General features: G+C 31.7%; 2 protein-coding genes across 2 annotated transcripts; both read left to right on the top strand.

Moving 5' to 3' along the window:
- The first annotated feature begins 334 nt into the window (after positions 1-334).
- Positions 335-1,261, top strand: LOC122511947 (probable serine/threonine-protein kinase nek1). The gene has a single exon (XM_043627521.1). The coding sequence runs from the start codon at positions 335-337 to the stop codon at positions 1,259-1,261; it is 927 nt and encodes a 308-aa protein (XP_043483456.1).
- A 5,321-nt stretch (positions 1,262-6,582) lies between these two features.
- Positions 6,583-6,987, top strand: LOC122511930. Its single transcript, XM_043627501.1, has 2 exons — positions 6,583-6,711; positions 6,787-6,987. The coding sequence occupies exons 1-2, from the start codon at positions 6,583-6,585 to the stop codon at positions 6,985-6,987; spliced, it is 330 nt and encodes a 109-aa protein (XP_043483436.1).
- Positions 6,988-21,649: the final 14,662 nt, after the last annotated feature.

Below are 21,649 nucleotides of genomic sequence, written 5' to 3' on the forward strand. Positions count from 1 at the left end.
GAGTGATTGTTTATTTAGCAGTACATTGCTCATACATTGCTTACATATGCGATAAATAGTCTAACGAATAATATTATCAATCTAAATTTTTTTCTATTGGAAATACTTTTTTTAAAAAAAAGATACTTGTGGGGTTTACTTCACAAACATTATCGTCAGAGTAATCAATTATTTACATTTAATTTAAATTTACCAAATTTGCTTGTGATAAAACAAGGATTTTTCTTTTATGTGAGAAGTGTTAAAACTGGTATTCGCCTTTTTATTTCTTTATCATATTAACAGCGCGTCTTTATAGAGATTGTTTTTTTTTCAATTTTCTTTTTTTTCAAAAATGACGAGTCCAACGAGCGACGAGTTCGTGACTGATGATGATTCCGATCGAGAGGGGGGGGACGGCGTTGCCCTCGGTTCGAGACGGAACAATCGGTTCAGACCATTACTGAAATTACCCGGGTTTTATCACAAGGAGCCGAGCGTGTGGTTCGCACAAGTCGAACTTTTATTTAATTATGCGAGAGTAAATTCGGAGAGAGCTAAAGCAGGCGCGGTGTTGGCCGTGTTAGATTTCGAAACCGTGATGACACTTAGCGACTTAATCACCCTCGAAACACCTCCAGCCGATATCTACAAACAAATCAAAATCAGGTTAATTTCTAATTTTTCCGTTTCCTCAGAAGCGCGATTACGTCAATTATTAAAAGGAGAATTATCGGAAGAAGGAAAACCATCGTTGATTTTGAATCGCATTAGAGCTCTAAGTCAAGGTAAATGTAGTGACGAAATAATTAAAACCGTGTTCGTGGATCATTTACCCGCAAATTGTCGCGCAGCTCTCGCTTTAATGGAAACAACAGATATTGATAAATTGGCCGAACTTGCTGACCGCTTCGTGGAAGCTTCGGGCCCAAACTGCACTCAGCAAGTAGCCACGGTTTCATCAGAAAACGTTCAGGAAAAAATGATGAAATTAATCGAAGATTTGTCCGCCAGGGTTAACGCGATCTCAGATTCGAATAGATTTCGTTCTCCTCAGCGCTCGTCTAATTATAAGAATCAATATAGAAGTAAATCTGCAAATAATAGAAAACCCAAGAATAATAATTTTAATCGAAACATGAACGGTAAAGGTCAAAACAATTCGAACAATAATGATAATAGGAATAGTTCTTTATGTTTCTACCACGCTAAATTCGGGGATAAGGCACTTAAGTGTGTTCCTCCTTGTATTAGAAATTCTGGTACCTCCTCGGGAAACTAACAATGCCGCGGCAAATCAATTGTTTAAATAATCTTTCAACGTCTAAACGGTTACACATTAAAGATCGAAAAACAGGGTTATCTTTTTTAATCGATACGGGTTCAGACGTGTCACTAATTCCTGTAAATTCTCAGCTTAAATTGAAAGCCGACCATTATGTTATTTATGCTGCGAATAATTCGCAGATAAATACATATGGTTTTAACAGGCTCAAACTTGACCTTGGGTTTAGTCGAAATTTACATTGGAATTTTTTGATTGCATCGGTACCGTACCCTATTATCGGCGCCGATTTCCTTTCTTATTTCGGGTTATCGGTTGATATAAAAAATCGCAAATTATTAGATTCAAATTCAGGCGATTACGCCATTTGTTTTTTTAAGGAAGCCAATGTCACCGACATTAGCTCAATTAATAAATCATTACCGTTTTATGACATCATTTGTAAATATTCGGATATCATTAACTTATCGAAACTAGGAACTTAAGTTAAACACGGTATTTTTCACCACATCGTTACAACAGGCCCACCTGTCTCGCAACGACCGCGTCGACTCCCTCCGGACAAGCTGACGGTAGCTAAAACTCATTTTAAAACTCTTACCGACACCGGAAAATGTCGACCTTCAAGTGCGTCTTATGCTTCGCCTATCCACATGGTCCTTAAAAGTGATGGCCAGTGGAGAGTTTGCGGCGATTATAGGCTTTTGAATACGGTAACGGTTCCGGATAAGTTCCCAATACCATTCCTTCATGATTTTGCAGTTAATTTGAACGGTAAGAAAATTTTCTCGAAGCTTGATTTGCACGCGGCGTATCATCAGATACCGGTATTTCCAGACGATGTACCGAAGACTTATTGGTCGTGAAGAAATCGAATTTCTGGGTCATTTATTAAATGAAAATGGTTTTCGACCTACAACAGAGAAAGTACGCGCCATTTCTGAATTTGGGAAGCCTCGTACGATCCACGAGCTTCGTCGTTTCCTGGGATTAGTCAATTTTTACCGGCGTAACGTCCCTCGTGCGGCTCAATTACAGCGACCTTTAAATGAATATTTACACGATACGCGCAAAAATGACAAACGCGAAATTGTTTGGACATCGGAGGCCGAACAAGCTTTTATTGCAGTCAAAGAAGCACTGGCTAAGGCTACCTTGCTCGCGTATCCATCTTCTAGCGCACCTACACGTCTCGTTACGGACGCTTCGGATCTAGGGATGGGCGCGACACTGGAACAATTTTTAAATAATTCTTGGCAAGCACTCGCGTTTTATTCCAAAAAATTTAATTCCCCTCAATCGAAATATAGCACGTATGATCGTGAATTAACGGCCATGTATGAAGCAGTCAAATATTTTCGATACTTTTTAGAGGGACATAATTTTAAAATAGTAACCGATCATAAACCGTTAATCTTCGCTTTTCAAAAGAACAGTGAAAAAGCATCTCCGAGACAGCAGAGACAACTTTCCTTTCTCTCTCAGTTCGCAACAAAAATAGAGTATCTCCCCGGAATCGATAACGTTGTCGCTGACGCATTGTCGCGATCGGACGCGATAACTTTTCCAACGGAAATAGATTTAGCAGAGCTTGCTAAAGCTCAAACTGTAGATGAGGAATTGAAATTGACTATGCAAGACGCGAATTCGTCATTGAAATTGAGAAATTTTGTTTGGGATAATTTATCCATAACTTGCGATATTTCAGGAGATAACCTTCGTCCTTATATTCCGAGTACTTTGCGAAAACGAATTTTCAATTTAATCCACAATTCTGCACATCCCGGTGGAAAAATTACGGATAGACTGATACGGAAAAAATTTGTATGGCCATTCATGAATCGCGATGTTAAAAACTGGTGCAGGTCTTGTATTCAATGCCAGCGATCAAAGGTCACGAGACACACAACAATGTTACCTTCACATTTTATCGCGCCTGACAGTCGGTTCCTTCACGTCCATATGGACATTATCGGTCCCCTGCCGGTTTGCGATGGTTTTAAGTATTGCTTGACATTGATTGATAGATTTTCTCGGTGGCCCGAGGCAATTCCGCTGAAGGATATAGAAGCCTCGACCGTCTGCCGCGCGTTTTTCGACGGTTGGATTTCGCGTTACGGGTCCCCGGAAACACTTTCGACGGATCAGGGCAGTCAATTCGAGTCACGGTTATTTAAGGCATTATTAAATCTTACGGGATGCAATCGTATTAGAACCACTCCTTATCACCCAGCAGCGAACGGGTTGATTGAGCGTTGGCACCGTACCTTAAAGGCAGCGATAATGTGCCATAATGATGCTAAATGGCTATACTCTTTGTCAACTGTGTTAATGGGCTTGCGTAATAATGTTTTGGATTCGGGGGCATCGCCGTCCGAATACTTGTACGGAACCACCCTCAGAATTCCCGGTGAATTTATATTGCCAGAGGATTTTTCTGCCGATCGACAGATATTCCTTGAAGAATTCCGAGAGCATATGAGGATGGTGAAACCAGTTCCTGTGGAACACAAACATAAAAGAAAGATTTTTTTCTATAAAGACTTGTATAAATGCTCACACGTTTTTGTTAAAATTGGGACAATTAAGAGAGCACTTGAATGCCCGTATTCAGGTCCTCATAAAATTGTCAAACGTATTTCAGATAGAGTCTTTGAGGTTGAAGTAAATGGTATTCACAAGCAGATCTCTATTGAAAATCTTAAACCAGCTTTTTTCACTGATAACGATAACATTAGTTTAAATAATAACACGAGCAATGTACAAGCTAAAATTACGCAAACTACTAATGATAAACCAAAAATTGTAAATAACGACAATACGACGACGCAGAATATTACTGCACATTTAACATCGCCTTGTCATATTAATGTTAATTTGAGACCAAATTTGCGTACTTATGTCAATAAAAAGAAAGTCTCATTTAAAAAGTAAAGTTTAAAGTTATGACTGCAAGTATTGTTGCGATATCTTTTTCTTTAAAATTTTTTCTATACCGCGTGAGTTGAAGACAAATGTTACCACGTGGGAATATTAATTTTAATTTATAACTCTAGTCATGTACATGCAATTTTTAATAATTTTTAGTTATTTAAATATTTTTGAGTACTCAATTATGAAGATAAATAGATCATCAGAACGTTGTAATCTTCAAATATGCGCATTTTACACCTTTATTACATTACACGTTCATTTTTTATTATATTACACGTTTATTTTTTATACATTTTCTATTTGACTATGTTTATATGAATTTATCTACGACTGCATAATTCAATTACCTTACTGAGTGTAAAATTTCAAATTTTTGAGAATCGTTAACACTTAGGGGGGAGTAATGTGGGGATCGTAGTTTGTAAAGTATTACCGACATGCTTTCTGTATAGAGAAAACTTCTTACTCATACGTAAAGTGAGAGAGTAGATGTGCGATGATTAATTTGTGTTCGCGCATATTTGTACAGTTGCGTACGGCACCACTTGTAGTGAGCAAGCCTTTTACACTTGCTCCAATAAATTCATTTTACCAAAATTGCCCAGTCTTTATTTTATTGAAATTATTAATTATTTGAACACGCATTAAGTTGGGATGCCTTCTGCCCTTTTATGAACATTAACAATTATTATTAATAATTAATTTTACCACAAATCCCACAGTTCGAATGTCAGTCCCGCCATCTGTCGTGACAAATGCGCGGCGATATATCAAGTAGTATATTATCATCGCTTTACACACACACGCATACATCTCACGTTAGAACTGACATCTCCAGCTTTAAACATTAATTATTCAATAAGTAAACATTAATTTGCCCTAAATATGTAATAAATAAATGCTTTAATGATTACTTTTGTTAAATTAAATATTTTTTTCTAATTTTTTCTTTTCATTATTCACTAAATATGCTATTTAAAACCCACTATATTCACTGGAAACTACTTTGTCACTTTTACATATTAATAATTTATTTATAATTGTTTAATTTACATAATATAATTCAAAAATTTAATCTACAAATGTTACTTTATTATTCCCAATAATTTATTTTATAATATTTCATTGAATAATAGCAATTTTTTAAGTCTACCCAAAACCTACCTTAAATCTTTCATAACGTGGGTAGATTTACGGTAACCTAACCCGCCAGGGTTATTTAGAAGCGTAGTTGAATTTGGCGTGTAACCGTGAACACTCGAAAAATAGTGAAACCTTAGATAAGTGAAACAACACAACTAAACTTCACACTGAACACGAACACAATTACAGATATGTATATTGGTGTATATACACAGTGGTGCCCTCTTTTCGTCACAAACTGACCGTCAAAAATTTGCAGTTACTGCCGCAAGAACATGTGTACGATCTGTTGCATCCACAAATTCTAGAATCGTATATACGTGATCTTGTGGCAGAAACTGCACGTTTTTGGCGCTTATTTTGTAGTAAAAAAAGGGCAGCACTAAATATAATAAAAAAGAAAACCTACTGAAATATTTTATAAAATAAATAGTTAAAAAAAGTCCATTTTTTTAATTTTAGTAAATAATATTGTTCTCATGTTCCGTTTTTCAAAGTTGTTAAGGTGAAATTATTGAAAAGGTTTGCGCGTAAACTACTGCGCACGTTTGAAATCATTTAAAGGAGTGAAAGAAAAGAGACGGACACAACGCGCAGCGCAGCGTTTGAAAACTCATACCAGTCATACCAAAGATAAAAGTGACACGCGCCGGGTTCGTTTGTGCATATAGTGACAAAAAATGGATTCAAGCAGCATTCAGTTTTTATTTATTCAATATTTGGATGACGATGAAACAGAGATAGTGCCTGTATCCCGCATAGATGATGAAAATTGGGATCCAAATTTGAGCAAAGAAAAATTTAACGAATTATATTCTAATAAACAACCGAAAATCGACGTGCTGTGGTATGAAGAAGCCGACAAGTATTGGATCTTAGTGGAAGCCAGAGTACATTATGTTGGAAGTAAGTCTTAATTTATACAAATTTTAATTTACTCCAAAGTACATTTATTACGTATTCTATTTAAATTTAAAAATTTTAATTAATTCTAATCGAAATAAGTCCTCATTTATTCAAAATCCATTCTTCTTAAATTCAAATTTATCCAATTAGGATATTTAATTTTTACTGTTAAATTAAAATCATTCAAATTTAAGTATCCGAACATTTATAATACAAATGCCTACAAAGTAACTTTTGTACAATGTTAAATATTGTTATTCGTATTTTATCTAGACACCAAAAGCGAAGTTCAATCACAAATCACAAATAAACGTTTCTGAAAACGTACACAAAAAATGTTGGAATCATTGGATTCTGAAAATATTCAAGAGAAAAAGAGAAAAGAAGAAAAATCTTTAAAAGTGGAGACATCAAAGCAAGCTACAAATAAAAAAATATTACAAACAAATGATGAACAATCCCAGGTAATTTGAATGTTGATCAATGTATACAAAACTTCAAAAGTAATAAAAGTGATAAATTTTATTAAACAATAATAGTTGAATTTAAAATGCGTCACGATTCTACAAGCAATGAAGATTCTCCTGACAACAACACTGAACCCCAACCACGCCAGCCACCAAATGCTCAAAGGAGAGATAACCTTCAAAATGCCAATGTGCACGCACGAGTGCTATTCTCGCGAGACGGACATCGTGCGACGCACGTTTGTTTTCTGGGCAAAATTTTTCCCTACTTAAATTTTATAAATATATTTTAACATTTATAGGTTAGACAAATGAGAGACTGGTCAGAAATACTGCAAAAAAAGTAGGCCTTTAAAGATTAAGAAAATCAGATAAAATCTGCATGTTGCATTTTAAAGAGGATGAAATTGAGAGAGTAAACTATTTTTGTCCTACCTGCACAGAAAGTATGTCATTTCGGGCACTTAGAGCGGGCGCAAAGTAACTTATTCCCACCATGGGGAAGGGGAAGCGGGCGCAAAATATTTTGCGCCCGCTTCCTCTACTCTATTCGTTCGTATTAAAATTCATATATAATTTAGTTATATTTTTTAACTTTCTGTCAATATATTTATAGTTTGGTGCGGTCAAAAAATGTCATGTTTTTTTTATTCATTTGTTTCATTTAATTAAATACTTTGGTAGTTTTATTTCGAAATCTGACGATTAGTTATTACATAAATATTTATTAAACAAATTCAATACATGCATTGGGTGCTCCCTCCATACAAAACGTATGAATTTTTAATTCATTTTTTGAAACTTTGAAACGGTCAAAATTAATGAAATTAGTCTCATTATGTAGATAAACACTTCAGGAATAAGTATGCAAAATTTGAAAAAAATCTGACGAAAACAATTTTACGCGACTACCCAGTAAGAAGTAAGGAATTGAGAAAAATTGAACATTTTTAACTTTTTACAGAAAATGTTAAATTATCAATTTTTTTGAATTCCGTTTCTGTCCAATTTCTATGTATTCATTTTTGAGGCAAAGATTTCTTGAAAGTGAATTCCAATTAATTCCGTTTTAATATTTCTTTAAATTTTGAATTTTTGTGAATTCCGAAATACTGTGTGATACTTGGTAAGTTCAATTCCTGGCTATTCCGTTTTAATATTTTGTAATTTTTTAATTTCTCTGAAGTTTGCAACACTTTGAGATAAGTGCTTCTAAAATTCGGTAGTCATAGTACAGTTTAAGTAGCTGAGCAGACAAGCTGTTTGTTTCCGACAATGAAACTTGAGGGTTCAAATCTTCGAACCGATAAATTTTTTTTCCGCTTAAAATATTAAAACGGTATTCAAAAGAATAAACTTAGTTTTTTTTCGGCTTCTCAAAATGAAATTGAAAAGAATTGGTCAGAAACGAAATTCAAAAGAATTAAAAATTTCGAATTCTTATTAATTCCTCACTTCTTACTGGGTAATATCTTAAAGAATAAGATTTTTAATATTTACAGTATTAAATTGGTTATGTCTTAGCCTATTTGACTCTAAATTTATTGAACTTTAAAATGATCCTAGTTTAATAGCTCTAACATCTATTTTTACAGAAATATTTGAATTTGAAGTGAAGCGAGCATTTAAAAGTAATCAGTACAAATGTACTGAAACTTTTTGACCCCAGTGTAACGAAATTGATGCAGTGAATTCAAAGTTAATGAAAACCAATAATTTTTAAGGCGATATCGTAAATGCTATTAATAATAAACAAAAAATTTTCAAACACTTAAGCAGTTTGTGGATTCCAAATATAAATGACGGAGAGTGCATATCATGGTGTTTTTGGAATGAGGATTACTCGCATTGCTTAACAAGAATAATCACTTACATTCGTTACCAAATCTATAAAAGATTTGGTAACGAATGTAAGTGATTTTACTAGATACTAATATAATATTTTTCAATAATAATTAAATTATTAATTAACTTTAATATTTCTTTGAAATAAGGCAAATAAAACGAAAATATTTGGACAATAAATAAAAATATTTATTTACTCTTTTAACTTTTTATAAATGAAAAATAAAAGCACAAAACCTTACGTTCAATTTTTTTCATAAAATACATGTATTAAACTAAAAGTGGTGTGAATTTCAATAAAAAAATATAAATAATTAATTACTCAGGAATTTTTTGAAAAATAAGCTAACTCCCCCCTTTGAAGCTAGGTCGGATTTTTTTTGGAAAAGTTTTGTGAAAACAAATTAAATCAAATGCCCTTTACACGAAATCGATGAAGTGAAAATTAGCCTAGTTATTCCAATTTATTGTTTATGTCAAAAAAACATAGGGGAGACTGGGGTAAACCCGCTCACAGGGTAAACCCGCTCACTAGCGATTTTACGCTATGAACTCAACTTAAGATGGAGATATTGGTACTGTGAATAGTACTTAACATTCAACTTATATTAACGAACTTTTGTTTAGTTTCATGAATTCAACACAGAATCAGAGACGATCAAATGTTTTTAGAGGTGTCAGAAAAAAAAACATATTTTGGATTTTTAAGTTTTTCGATCATTATTTTTGAGTCTTAATTTATCTGGGAAATTTTTTTTGTTGCTATTGGATGTCCTTCATAGAAGTACATATATAGTTTTGTCTTATTTTAAAAAGATTTAATTAAATTTATTCTGAAATGTGAGGAATACACTCGGGGTAAAGTCGCTCACGTGAAGTCGGGGTAAAGCCGCTCACTTAGTTTTAAATTTAAAATTTAGAATAAAATAATTTCACGTATTATATTTCAACAATAACACAATTTATGACTTATTAAAACCAAAATTGTAACTACATTTCACTTTCTCTTAATAAAATATAACACTATTTAAATCCATAGTTGTAATTCATGAAATCTATGTTCATTATTTATTAAACCAATTTTTTGTTTATAGAATTGTTTATATAACTCATAAATTATCAATAATAAATCATACTTAAGACGGGAATAAGACGAACTTTAATATTTAAAAAATAAAACTGTTCCGTCTTGAAAAGATAAAGTGAGCGGGTTTACCCTGGAAAATTGTGATTTCGAAATTTGGTATATGTTTATTAAAAAGTTTCTCTAAGTAAAACTAAAAAAAATAAATCAAAAACTATTTTTTATTTTTTTAGTAGAAATCAAAAGCTTTCAAATGATATAAATTAACTTGGATTTAGAGAATAATTTCCTAGATTTTATCCGATCTGAAAAAAAGTGAGCGGGTTTACCCCAGCCTCCCCTACCCTTTTTTAACCCATTAACGCCTGAATCCTTTGAAATTTTGTGTTTAATTTAAGATATAATTTTATATATTAAACATGCTCCCTAAAAATAACTGAAGCGTTTCTTTATGTTTTCGGGGTCGCTCTACAAGATTCCATGCTCAGATTTTAAATTTATCGTATAGAAAATTAAATATGGCGAATTTTGTGCACCAAATTGCGAAAAAAATGAAATTTTTTTTTTAAAAATAATTATTTCTTACTGAAAACATTTTTTTCAAATGAATACAAGTGTCACAAATTGGCACAAACTTATTAAACTTTCAAAATATGCAATAGCGGAAACAAAAAAAACAAAATGGCGGCTTCAAAATGGCGCTAATTTGAGAAAAAATTAATTAATTTTTTTATAGTGCACCGATTCAGGCAATAGCTATGAAATGTAATAAAACTTAGTGTTTATATGTTTTTGAGGTCTCTCATCACGAATATGTACTCGGATTTTCAAAATTCAAAATGGCGGATCCAATATGGCCGACGAACATTGTAAAAATTCACTCTATTCGCTTGAACTTTGTTACTCAGGGGTTTTTGGGGTCGCTGATTATGAATCTGCTATTGGATTTTCATAATACAAAATGGCGGATCCAATATGGCCGACAAAAATTATTTAAATTTACTAGATTCGCTTGAAACTTGTTACTCAGGGGTTTTTAGGGTCGCTGATTATGAATCTGCTATTGGATTTTCAAAATACAAAATGGCGGATCCGATATGGCCGATAAAAATTGTTTAAATCAATTCTAGTCGCTTGGAATTTGTAAAATGATGACCATCTATTTGCCGTCAGAATAAGACGTTTACCAACTCTCTAAATTATTCTAATGATATTAAAGCTAAAAATCGATAATATTAGTCAATTACTCCTTATCTGTCATCTCAAATTGTTTCATTAACAATGTCAGGTTATAAGTTTTGCAATATTAAGTCTTATGCTAAGATAGTGTTGAAACAATTTATCTAAGCCAATTAGATTTAGACCTACAATTTTTTCGTTGTGTACTTCTGAGGGATTTGATTTGTATTCTGCCTTATTCTGACGGCAAATAGATGGTCATCATTTTACAAATTCCAAGCGACTAGAATTGATTTAAACAATTTTTATCGGCTATTTTGGATCCGCCATTTTGTATTTTGAAAATCCAATAGCAGATTCATAATCAGCGACCCCAAAAACCCCTGAGTAACAAAGTTCAAGCGAATAGAGTGAATTTTTACAATGTTCGTCGGCCATATTGGATCCGCCATTTTGAATTTTGAAAATCCGATTGCCGATTCACAATCAGCGACCTCAAAAACCCCTGAGTAACAAAATTCAAGCGAATCGAGTAAATTTTTAAAATTTTCGTCGGCCATATTGGATCCGCCATTTTGAATTTTGAAAATCCGAGTACATATTCGTGATGAGAGACCTCAAAAACATATAAACACTAAGTTTTATTACATTTCATAGCTATTGCCTGAATCGGTGCACTATAAAAAAATTAATTAATTTTTTCTCAAATTAGCGCCATTTTGAAGCCGCCATTTTGTTTTTTTTGTTTCCGCTATTGCATATTTTGAAAGTTTAATAAGTTTGTGCCAATTTGTGACACTTGTATTCATTTGCAAAAAATGTTTTCAGTAAGAAATAATTATTTAAAAAAAAAAATTTCATTTTTTTCGCAATTTGGTGCACAAAATTCGCCATATTTAATATTCTATGCGATAAATTTAAAATCTGAGCATGGAATCTTGTAGAGCGACCCCGAAACATAAAGAAACGCTTCAGTTATTTTTAGGGAGCATGTTTAATATATAAAATTATATCTTAAATTAAACACAAAATTTCAAAGGTTTCAGGCGTTAATGGGTTAACGTCTATTATTATGCACTTAAATAAAAAAATCAATTTTCCATTTAAATGGAATTAAAGTTCGACTCTTTAACTGTACTCTCAAAGAAGAGAAGACGAAATTCGCAGGTCCAAAAGTGGGGAAATTCCGTTGAAAAATTACATATTTTTAGCTAACAAATGGAATAAAATTTAAAATTATTCTGCTTTGCAAGGACAACATTCTTGGTACACTTCCGTCCACGAGTATCAGGACGATTACATTCGACTCTATGACAAAACATGCCATAAATTTTTCAATCATATCTCGGAAATAAATGGAGATACAAAAAAATCTTAAATACGGTTTAAAAGCTGATTAAATTTTGCGTAAAATAAGCCGTCTTTGAAGTCATTTCGTTAATTATTTTCTAAGTTGTAGAGTGAGAAAGAAATAAAAAAAATTATCAAATTTTCTCATTTTTGTCTCTTTACTTCAACTTTTTCAAAAATCTTTAAAAATTTAGATAACATTTTTCTAAATAGGGGAGTGTAGGCTACATTGAACCGGGTACTTTATAAAGTCCAAGATCTAATAAAATTTTACTAATTTCGATCAGGTTTTTGTATCAAAATTAAGCTGAAGTACTCCTTTAGTTAATACACACGTTACAAACACAAATTATTATGATTAAATAATAAAATTTAATTTTTTTCTAGCCAGTTACACTTTTCTTATTTTGAAGAATGTGTGTCTACATTGAATCACCTTTAATAAAACACTACAATTTACTTCTAAAATAATATTTCTACTTACACATTGTAAAAAATCTTATTTTTCACTCAAAAAAATAGAAAATTGTTGTTAAAGAGTTATTATCTGTTAATATAGGAGATTAATATATTTTGATGTCAGGTTAGGTAGGTAAAGTGACAGTTTGAGTTTATTTCGTTCACAATTGTGATGAAAGCATGTCTTCCAGTATTTTGCTTACTAATTAGTAGAGCAGACAACTTTACAACTCTTAAAATTGAAAATTCTTTGCTTTTTCGGGTGGTTCAATGATGCCGCACTCACTGTATTCACATGACATTCACAATAAAAATTGTTTATAATAAATTTATGTAAGAGTTAAAGTTCTTTATCACATCGGAATATTAAAGTTGACACCCTAAGCGAAATAAATCGCAAGTTTTAGTTTTTCTTTGTAAATAATAAACCTACGTGCCCTAAATTTTTGGACATAGTTTGTTTCAGTAAAACTAACTTATATATTAAATAAGAAAAAATTTCACTCAGTCATTTCTCAGAAAATTGAAGTGGTTCACTGTTGACGCTGGTTCAATGTAGCCTACTCTCCCCTACACAGAAATCTTCGTTAGAATTTCAGCTTTAAAATAAGCCTTCGAAAATTAAAAAAGGTTAATCCGTTCTAGATATATCATTAAAAATGTGAAGCCGTGTTTCGACCGATTGGAGCATTGAAATTCAACTGTGACGACTCGATTCTGGCTTCGCGCGGCAGCGAATGACAGAGAAAACAGGGACAAATTTATGCTGGAGAATAATAAATAATGGTGTTTTACGAGTAATAAAAAAAAACCTCGAAAGTTCATCGTTTCCCCGCATGAATTTGTCCCTGCTTTCTCTCTCATTCGCAGCCGCGCGAAGCCAGAATCTTCACATTTTTAATGATATATCGAAAACGGATTATCCTTTTTTAATTTTCGAAGGCTTATTTTAAAGCTGAAATTCTAACGAAGATTTCTGTGTTTTTAGAAAAATTTTATCTAAATTTTTCTAGATTTTTGAAAAAGTTGAAGTAAAGAGACAAAAATGAGAAAATTTGATAATTTTCTTTAATTCGTTCTCACTCTACAACTTAGAAAGTAATTAACGAAATGACTTTAAAGACGGCTTATTTTACGCAGAATTTAATCAGCTTTCAAACCATATTTAAGATTTTTTTGTATCTCCTTTTATTTCCGAGATATGATTAAAAAAGTGATGGCATGTTTTTTCATAGAGTCGAATGTAATCGTCCTGATACTAGTAGACGGTAGTGTAAGTTATGAACAAATTCAATAATTATTAACAAAGTTATTAAACAATTAAGAAAGTGCTATTTTTAATGGATTAAATTCATTTGCAACTAAACTAATTAACCTTTCTTAACTTGCGACCAATCATTTGAAAGCTATTTCCATGCTCTATAACTTTCAATCACAACTTTCCCCCTAAAATTCAACCAGAAGCAATAGTCATCGAAAAACTATGTTTTTCGAACTTTGACGATTGTTTACACCTTTTTTTGCAACCGAAAATCTGGTGCAAACTATGGGGCTCTTATTTGGGGCACTCAAACTACAAGAAACTGGTCGAACATACACATAACACAATTAAGTCCAACGCACAAAAGGTTCGCGAAAGTCGTTCGCGAACGATACGCATGAGATAGACAAGGACAAAAATATATCTCTGTCATTTTCTAACTCATGATTTGCGTTCGCGAACGACTTTCGCGAATCTATTGTGCTTAGGCCTTTAGTACAGGGGCTATTGAGAAATCTGTGTTCCACCCATAGAGTTATTAGAATAGAGTGCGCAAGCGACCAAAATGTTTCTTAGGCGCATAGACGGAAACAGCCATACGAAAAGTAGACCTCTTTTCTTTCTTTCTCTAATAACACATGCGCAATAGTGAAACAGCTGATGCATCGAAACGACTGTTGCTTGCTTGCAATTATATTTTTCTTTTATTTACGTGACAGATAAATAATTTAAAAACATTTTTAGCAGGAAAAATGGTATTTTATGTTAAGTTTACCTGCTTTCAATTAATACTTATCGAAATAAGCAGCTTAAAATTAAAAATTCTAATTACTATAATATTATCAATACGACATCTAAACTAGAATCAAAAGTTGCGTCTTAACTTCAAATAACAGCTAAATAGCTTTTTTTCGACATGACTTTTTAATCCCACTCTACCGTATTTATTGTAAATTATTTATTTTACATTTAATTTTATTATATTTAAAACGATTTTTCATGCGATCTTTTTAGACAAAAACCTAACCAAAAACTTTTATTCTTGCACATGCGCTATTAAACAAGGTAAGATAAGGGGTCTACTTTCATGCTTTTGTCTCTTTCTATGCGCCTAAGAATGCCTCTCACGGTAAAAGGTATAACTCGCGCATTCTATTCTAATAACTCTATGGATATTTCCTAAATATTTCCTGAATATTTTACTGAAAGATTAAAATATTTCAGTGCAAGGTTCTTGAAATATTGCTACAAATAGGAAAATGTCCGTCTATGTGAAATATTGACGCGAAAGTTTAGAAAATATTTCATTGAAATATTTTTGAAATTTTCAACTTAAATTACACTAGTAATAAATTAAATCGCACTGGTCGAACTCAGTTTCTATGGCCTGTAGAGCAAATTTAACAAATTTTTTAATTTTGTGAAATATTTTCAGAATATTGCAGAATCGTCATGTGTATTATTGCAGGAATATTTCAATGAAATATTTTCTAAACTTTCGCGTCAATATTTCACATAGGCGGACATTTTCCTATTTGCAGCAATATTTCAAGAACCTTGCACTGAAATATTTCAATCTTTCAGTGAAATGTTCAGGAAATATTTAGGAAATATCATGTGCTGTGTGGGCAGAGAAATAAATAGATTTCTCTAAGTAAATAAAAGTAATATTGAGTATTTTCCGATATTATATAATTTATAATATCTAAAATAAATCAAAAATTGCAAAATTTATATTATTAAAGAACATTTATTTTGTTAGAAAATAGTTAATTTAGGGAATAGGAAAAACTTGTTCTTGTATGCAGGATTTATAGAATAATAATTATTAAATTTTATTAAAATTTTTGTTTGTAGAATTATCATAAGGGCAAAATTAAGCAATTACAATTATTCCTATTCTTGAGTGTAAAGAGAATACATTCGACGGTGAATGAACTTTATTATTTATTTTATTTTGTTGATACTGAGTCAATCCATATAGAAAATAGCAACCGAACTTACTAAATTGTTTGTTTATAAAAACTATATCATACGAAAAGATTTCTTTATAGTTAAAAAATTGTGTTGATTATTATTATTAGACTTTAATTTATTTATTATTTGATATATGGGGCATTCCAGGCCAAATCGGAAATTATTTTGCTTTTGCATCACAAATTTTTTTTAAACATTTTTTTTCTTTTAGTACTCTTTGAAATGAGCTACCTTGATTTTTTTCAAATTTTTTCATAAAGCGGTTCAGGAGATACAGATTTTTGAAAAATGACGTTTTTTACGTAAATTTTTGTTTTAAATGCTGTGACACGGCTATTCTAGTCGTGCACAAAATAAAATTCTAGTTTAACAATTTGTAAATTAAATAGCACCAGAACGGGAATCAAACAGTTTGGTTTCTTTTATTTTTCTTTATTGTTAAATTGTAAACAATTATATTTACCTCCATTTCGTCAATAACGTTAAATGTTATAAATTTTATAATTTTTACCTGCAAACTCGTCACATCGATGCTTAAATTCAAGTAAATAAATTGGGAAACTAATCGTTCCAATTCTTTGTTTTTATTGTTTAAAATTGCGAGAGTCAGACTCTCGCCTCTCGTCAACTCCTTACTCAACGTCACGGAAAGACGGAATTTGAAGTAATCGTGAGAAGCGCTTGCTGGCATATATAGTTGAAAGAGATTCCCGATTATTCAAGAGTGCCAGGAAGACGAATTCGTTAACTGCGAGGAGTTACCTGTCAGAACATTGGGTGCGGCCATATTGGATCGGTGGCGTTTACGTCGATTCGTTCGCAGCGCTCGTGTGGCGCCGCGTAGAACTAATTACCGATCGCAGAGTGACATTACCGACAAGTGATAATTGACTAACGAACTTTAAATTAATAATTCCTCTGGGACTCACCAGGAAAAAACGAAGCGCGCGTGTAGCGACGCGTTCGTTGCCAACAAGACAGCCATTTTTATTTTCATTCTCGTTCTGGCTGTCAAACAGTGTGCGGCACGATTGTGACAAAATTAAATAAAAGTAAAAATAATTATTTTCTTGTGCATAAAAATGAGTCGCGGGTCCATTCGAGGAAGACGTCGTCTTGACGGTGAGTCCCTGTCATATTAAAATGAGCTGTTCCTCCGACCAGTCTTAAGTTGTAAATTATAAATATTAATAGTAAAGTCGAGTCTTGTTTAGGCGGCTTGCCGTCGACTAATGTCAACAATTTTTCATTAAATAATAAAAATAAATCAGTGTCAAGTTTGATAAATCAGTGTTGTTCAGTGATCATCCTTACTCCCCCCCCCCCTCTCCGCGGTTATGATTAATTTAATTAACGATAAATGAGCAGTCGGCATAATATGTTAATCTCTTGGTTTGGTCATTCCGTGTCAAAATGGCCTGGCGCCATGGGCAAATCCATACTCAATGAATAATCAAAATAGATAACAGGTTTTATATTAACCGAATTTAATCACTTTGTTTCTAAATTAAAAAGTAGGGAAAATAATCATTCCAAATTAAAAATACTGTAATTAAATTTCGATTAAAAATTAAAAATCAACTCAATATGATAAAACCTATTACAATGCTTATAACTCGGTCAAAAATTGATCAAATTGGACGTTATTATAATGAAAAGTTTTGTTTTCACGCGTAGTTTTCAATAAAAATATTTTTAAAAAATTTAAAATAATTTACGATAAGATTTAAAAATATTTTAAATAAGATTTCATTTTTAACAATGTATGTATCGATCAATTTTTTTCAAAATTTTTTGTAAGAAGCTAGCACTGAATTAACAATTTTTAAGCCTTGTCCGATCGTGGGCAAACGATGGGATTTTTATTTAAAAAATTTTAATTTTTATATACACAGTGAAAATGGTATGCCTAACTTGTCATTTGACCAAATCATAATTTTACACAGAAAGAAGGTTAAGTTTGGAGAGACTCAGTCTGAAAACACATTTTCTGTGAAAAATTTGTGTGATTTTGTCAAATGGCAAGTTAGTCATTGGCCACCACTGCGTATATAAAAATTAAAATTTTTCAAATAAATAGATCCCATCGTTTGCCCACGATCGGACAAGGCTTAAAAATTGTTAATTTAGTGCTAGTTTCTCACAAAATATTTTGAAAAAAATTGATCGATACGTACATTGTTAAAAATGAAATTTTATTCAAAAAATTTTAAAATCTTATCGTAAATTATTTTAAATTTTTTTAAAAATATTTTTATTAAAAACTACACGTAAAAACAAAACTTTCCATTATAATAACGTCCAATTTTATCAATTTTTAACCAATTTATAAGCATTTAAATAAAAAATTTACGTAGAAAACGTCATTTTTCAAAAATCTGTATCTCTTGAACCGCTTTATGAAAAAATTTGAAAAAAATCAAGGTAGCTAATTTCAAAGAGTACTAAAAGAAAAAAAATGTTTAAAAAAAATTTGAGATGCAAAAGCAAAATAATTTCCGATCTGGCCTGGAATGCCCCACTTTTATCCTACGAACAAATGATAAAAAATATCTTATTTAGTAGTGGATAAATTAGAAAGAATAAAAAGCTGAATTACCGAATAATTATTGAAGCAGATTCCTTTAATTTGGTTACAAAGCGACAAATTTTCTCAAAAATAAAATGTAATATAAGAATGGTCAAATACACAAGTGTGAGATAATTTTCATGTTTAAAACACGTGGGTTTTCAGAATTTTGCCTTGCAGTGGGCTATTAAATGAAAATAAAGGAAAAATATATAGATATATACTTCCCTCGGTCTGTTAATTAATACACGTATGTTTCAGTAGCTAATGGTAAAAAGGTTAAGGAATCCTTTTAAGAATTAATTATTAACCGATGAGGAACTCCTCAAGTTCTTCATACGGATAACGGAACTGAATTTATTAATAATATCATGGAATCTGTAACAAATGAGTTTAAAATTGTTCATACTACTTCACCTCCGTATCATCCTCAGTCCAACCCCGTAGAACGTGTTAATAGAATTTTTAAAATGTTTCGTATATAGGGAAAGACCATAGAACTTGGGACGAACATTTGTCAGATTTTAAATTTGCTTATAATAGTTCTTATCACTCTACTTTGAAAACTAGTCCCGCTTTCCTTAACTTCGGTCGAGACCCAAAGCCTATAAATTGTTTAAACAAGTATATAATAAGAGACGTTAATTTAGATATAATATTGGTGATTTAGTTCACGCTCGTAATCGGGAATTATCTTCGAAATTAAAACATGTCTCAGCCAAACTGAATCCTAAATATATTGGTCCGTATAAGATCTTGAAAGTCCTATCTCCTACTGTTTACCTAATCTCCAATTTTGATGAAACTAAAAATTTCAAATCACATGTACAAGACCTAAAACCTTATATTAATTAATTTTTTATATATATGAGGCATTCCATGTCAAGTGATCCAGGTGGAGAAAAATGTTTCTCCAATAGTAGCAAAACTTGGGGCTTTTGTAGTACTAATAGATAGTAATTTTTCGTGAAAATATTTTTTTACCTAGTCCAATATTTTCCGAGGGGGAGGGGGTTAAATTTTTGGGTTTTTCCTAAAAGGACATATAAATGAAAAAGTGGGACAAGAATGTTTAAACATTGAAAAAATGAATTTTCTCGTAAACAGAGCTAAAAACCGGGTTTAGAGAGTAGAAACCTCTGTTTTTCAATGTTTAAACATTCTTGTCCCACTTTTTCATTTATATGTCCTTTTAGGAAAAAACCTCAGCTTTCGTTTAAAAAAAAAAAAAAAATGGGACCTTTTTTCCAAAAAATTAAAATTTATTTTTAATTTTGATTTTTTTGGGTCAAAAAAAATTTTTTTTTTAAATGCTTATTTTCAATCGAAAAAGCATGAAAAAACCTTTCCAAAATGTACCTTGCCAAATTTTTATGTTTAATAGTTTAAGAGTAAAAAATTATCGAAATAAGCATTACACCGTAAGACACCTGGATCACTTGACATGGAATGCCTTATATGTGACGCTCCACGAGAAAAGGGACCTTATGACAAGAGTAAATAAGGTCCCTTTTCTCGTGGAGCGTCACATATATATATTTTGTTGTAGTATATCGATTGATTGGGTTATTAAAAATGGATAAATTGCCGGCAATATTCGAAGAACATGAATTGGAGGACTCCGGCTCTTCTTCAACGTGTACTGATTCTTCTTTAGAATCTGATACTTCTTCTATATCTACTGATCTTGGATATGATTGTTGGGTCGATTCTGATGACCTTTCTGAAAATGTCAATCCTCCAATTGTAATGATGTACCCACCACCTCCAAATTATCCTAAATTGCCCCTTAAAAATCCGATTCTATCGTGCAATTTTGTATATCCAGATCGACAACCTTCTAAAATTTTTTCTCCTCCTATTCCTTCCCTTTGACTCTTCATATTGAGAGACCTGCTTCAATGACCGATGATGACATGTATTGGTACAGAAAAATGGATGGAACGGATGTTGGCGATCCATGGCACCTGATCATTTTGTTAAAAACTGTAATAATTCACACTATTTGTTTCCTGTCTGTTAGAATTGAGGAGCTGGATTCTAGAACCAGCTCTCCGCTCGGACCGTAAGCGCTAATACCAGTCGGGTGGCAGTGAGCGCCTCTGGGCCTGTCACTGCTACCCGACTGATATTAGCGCGTGCATTCCGAGCGAAGAGCCGGTTCTAGAATCCAGCTCCTTAATTGTAACTAGGAATTTTTCGTTAAAAAAAGTTATTTTTGGTTTAAAAGTTGTAAAATAAATAAATTACTTAAATTTTTGTTCTCATCGTTTAGATAAAGAATTTGTTAATTCTTCAACTTATTGAATAATGTCGAGTCATTCCATTATATTTCGACTAAAGTCGTTGCCGACTAATTTTAAAAAATTGTAATATTTTGCAGGAATGATTTTAAAGATATTAGGATCACCAAACAAAAAGAATTTTTTAAATATTTTTTATATGTATTGTAAAATAAGCATCTAAAGTATATGAAGTCGTAAAAACTGACACTTTTTCATCTATTAGAAAATATTAAAGAAAACACATAATTTACTATAAAAACGTAAAAAAATTATTAGAATTTATTAAGAATGAATTATTTTATTATTATAAATTGATAGAAACAATTATTAATAAGAAATATTAAATATAAAGTACCTGTGATTAACTTTTAGTTTTTCTTATCACTTTCTTCCTGTTTTCTTCACAAATATTAAAAAATAAGCAATTAAAATTGGCACTTTGCTTATTTTCACGATTTTCAAATGTAAATAACTTTTGCCTAGAAAAATGAAAAATTACGAAAATTGGGCAATAATTAATTCATCACTAGATACACTTACTGGAAAAAGATTTTCTTTGGTCCCGAAGCTATTTCTCGAATTAATTAACTTTAAACTTTTTACTATTTTTATCAGGTTAGTACATGTGATTTCTTTAAAACTGAAGTTGGTTCAAAACGATTAAACAAGAAGAGCTAACTTCGTCCTTTAAAAAACACATGTATTAACCTGATAAATATATAGACAAAAGTTTAAAGTTAATTAATTCGAGAAATAGCTTCGGGACCAAAGAAAATCTTTTTCCAGTAAGTGTATCTAGTGATGAATTAATTATTGCCCAATTTTCAATTTGCAATTTTCCTATTTTTTTGGTCTTAGTTTCTACGAACGTCAAAATTTTTTCCGAAAATCTTTGGATTTGTTTGCTCCCTCCTCAAACTTTCTGA

This window comes from Leptopilina heterotoma, unplaced genomic scaffold, assembly GCF_015476425.1.
Source record: "Leptopilina heterotoma isolate Lh14 unplaced genomic scaffold, ASM1547642v1 Lhet_91, whole genome shotgun sequence".
Classification (NCBI taxonomy): Eukaryota; Metazoa; Arthropoda; class Insecta; order Hymenoptera; family Figitidae; genus Leptopilina; species Leptopilina heterotoma.

Coding starts and splice junctions, on each gene's coding strand:
- LOC122511947 (XM_043627521.1), top strand. CDS start 335: ATGACGAGTCCAACGAGCGACGAGTTCGTGACTGATGATGATTCCGAT.
- LOC122511930 (XM_043627501.1), top strand. CDS start 6,583: ATGTTGGAATCATTGGATTCTGAAAATATTCAAGAGAAAAAGAGAAAA. Junction 6,712..6,786: donor CAAATGATGAACAATCCCAG/GTAATTTGAATG, acceptor AAACAATAATAG/TTGAATTTAAAATGCGTCAC.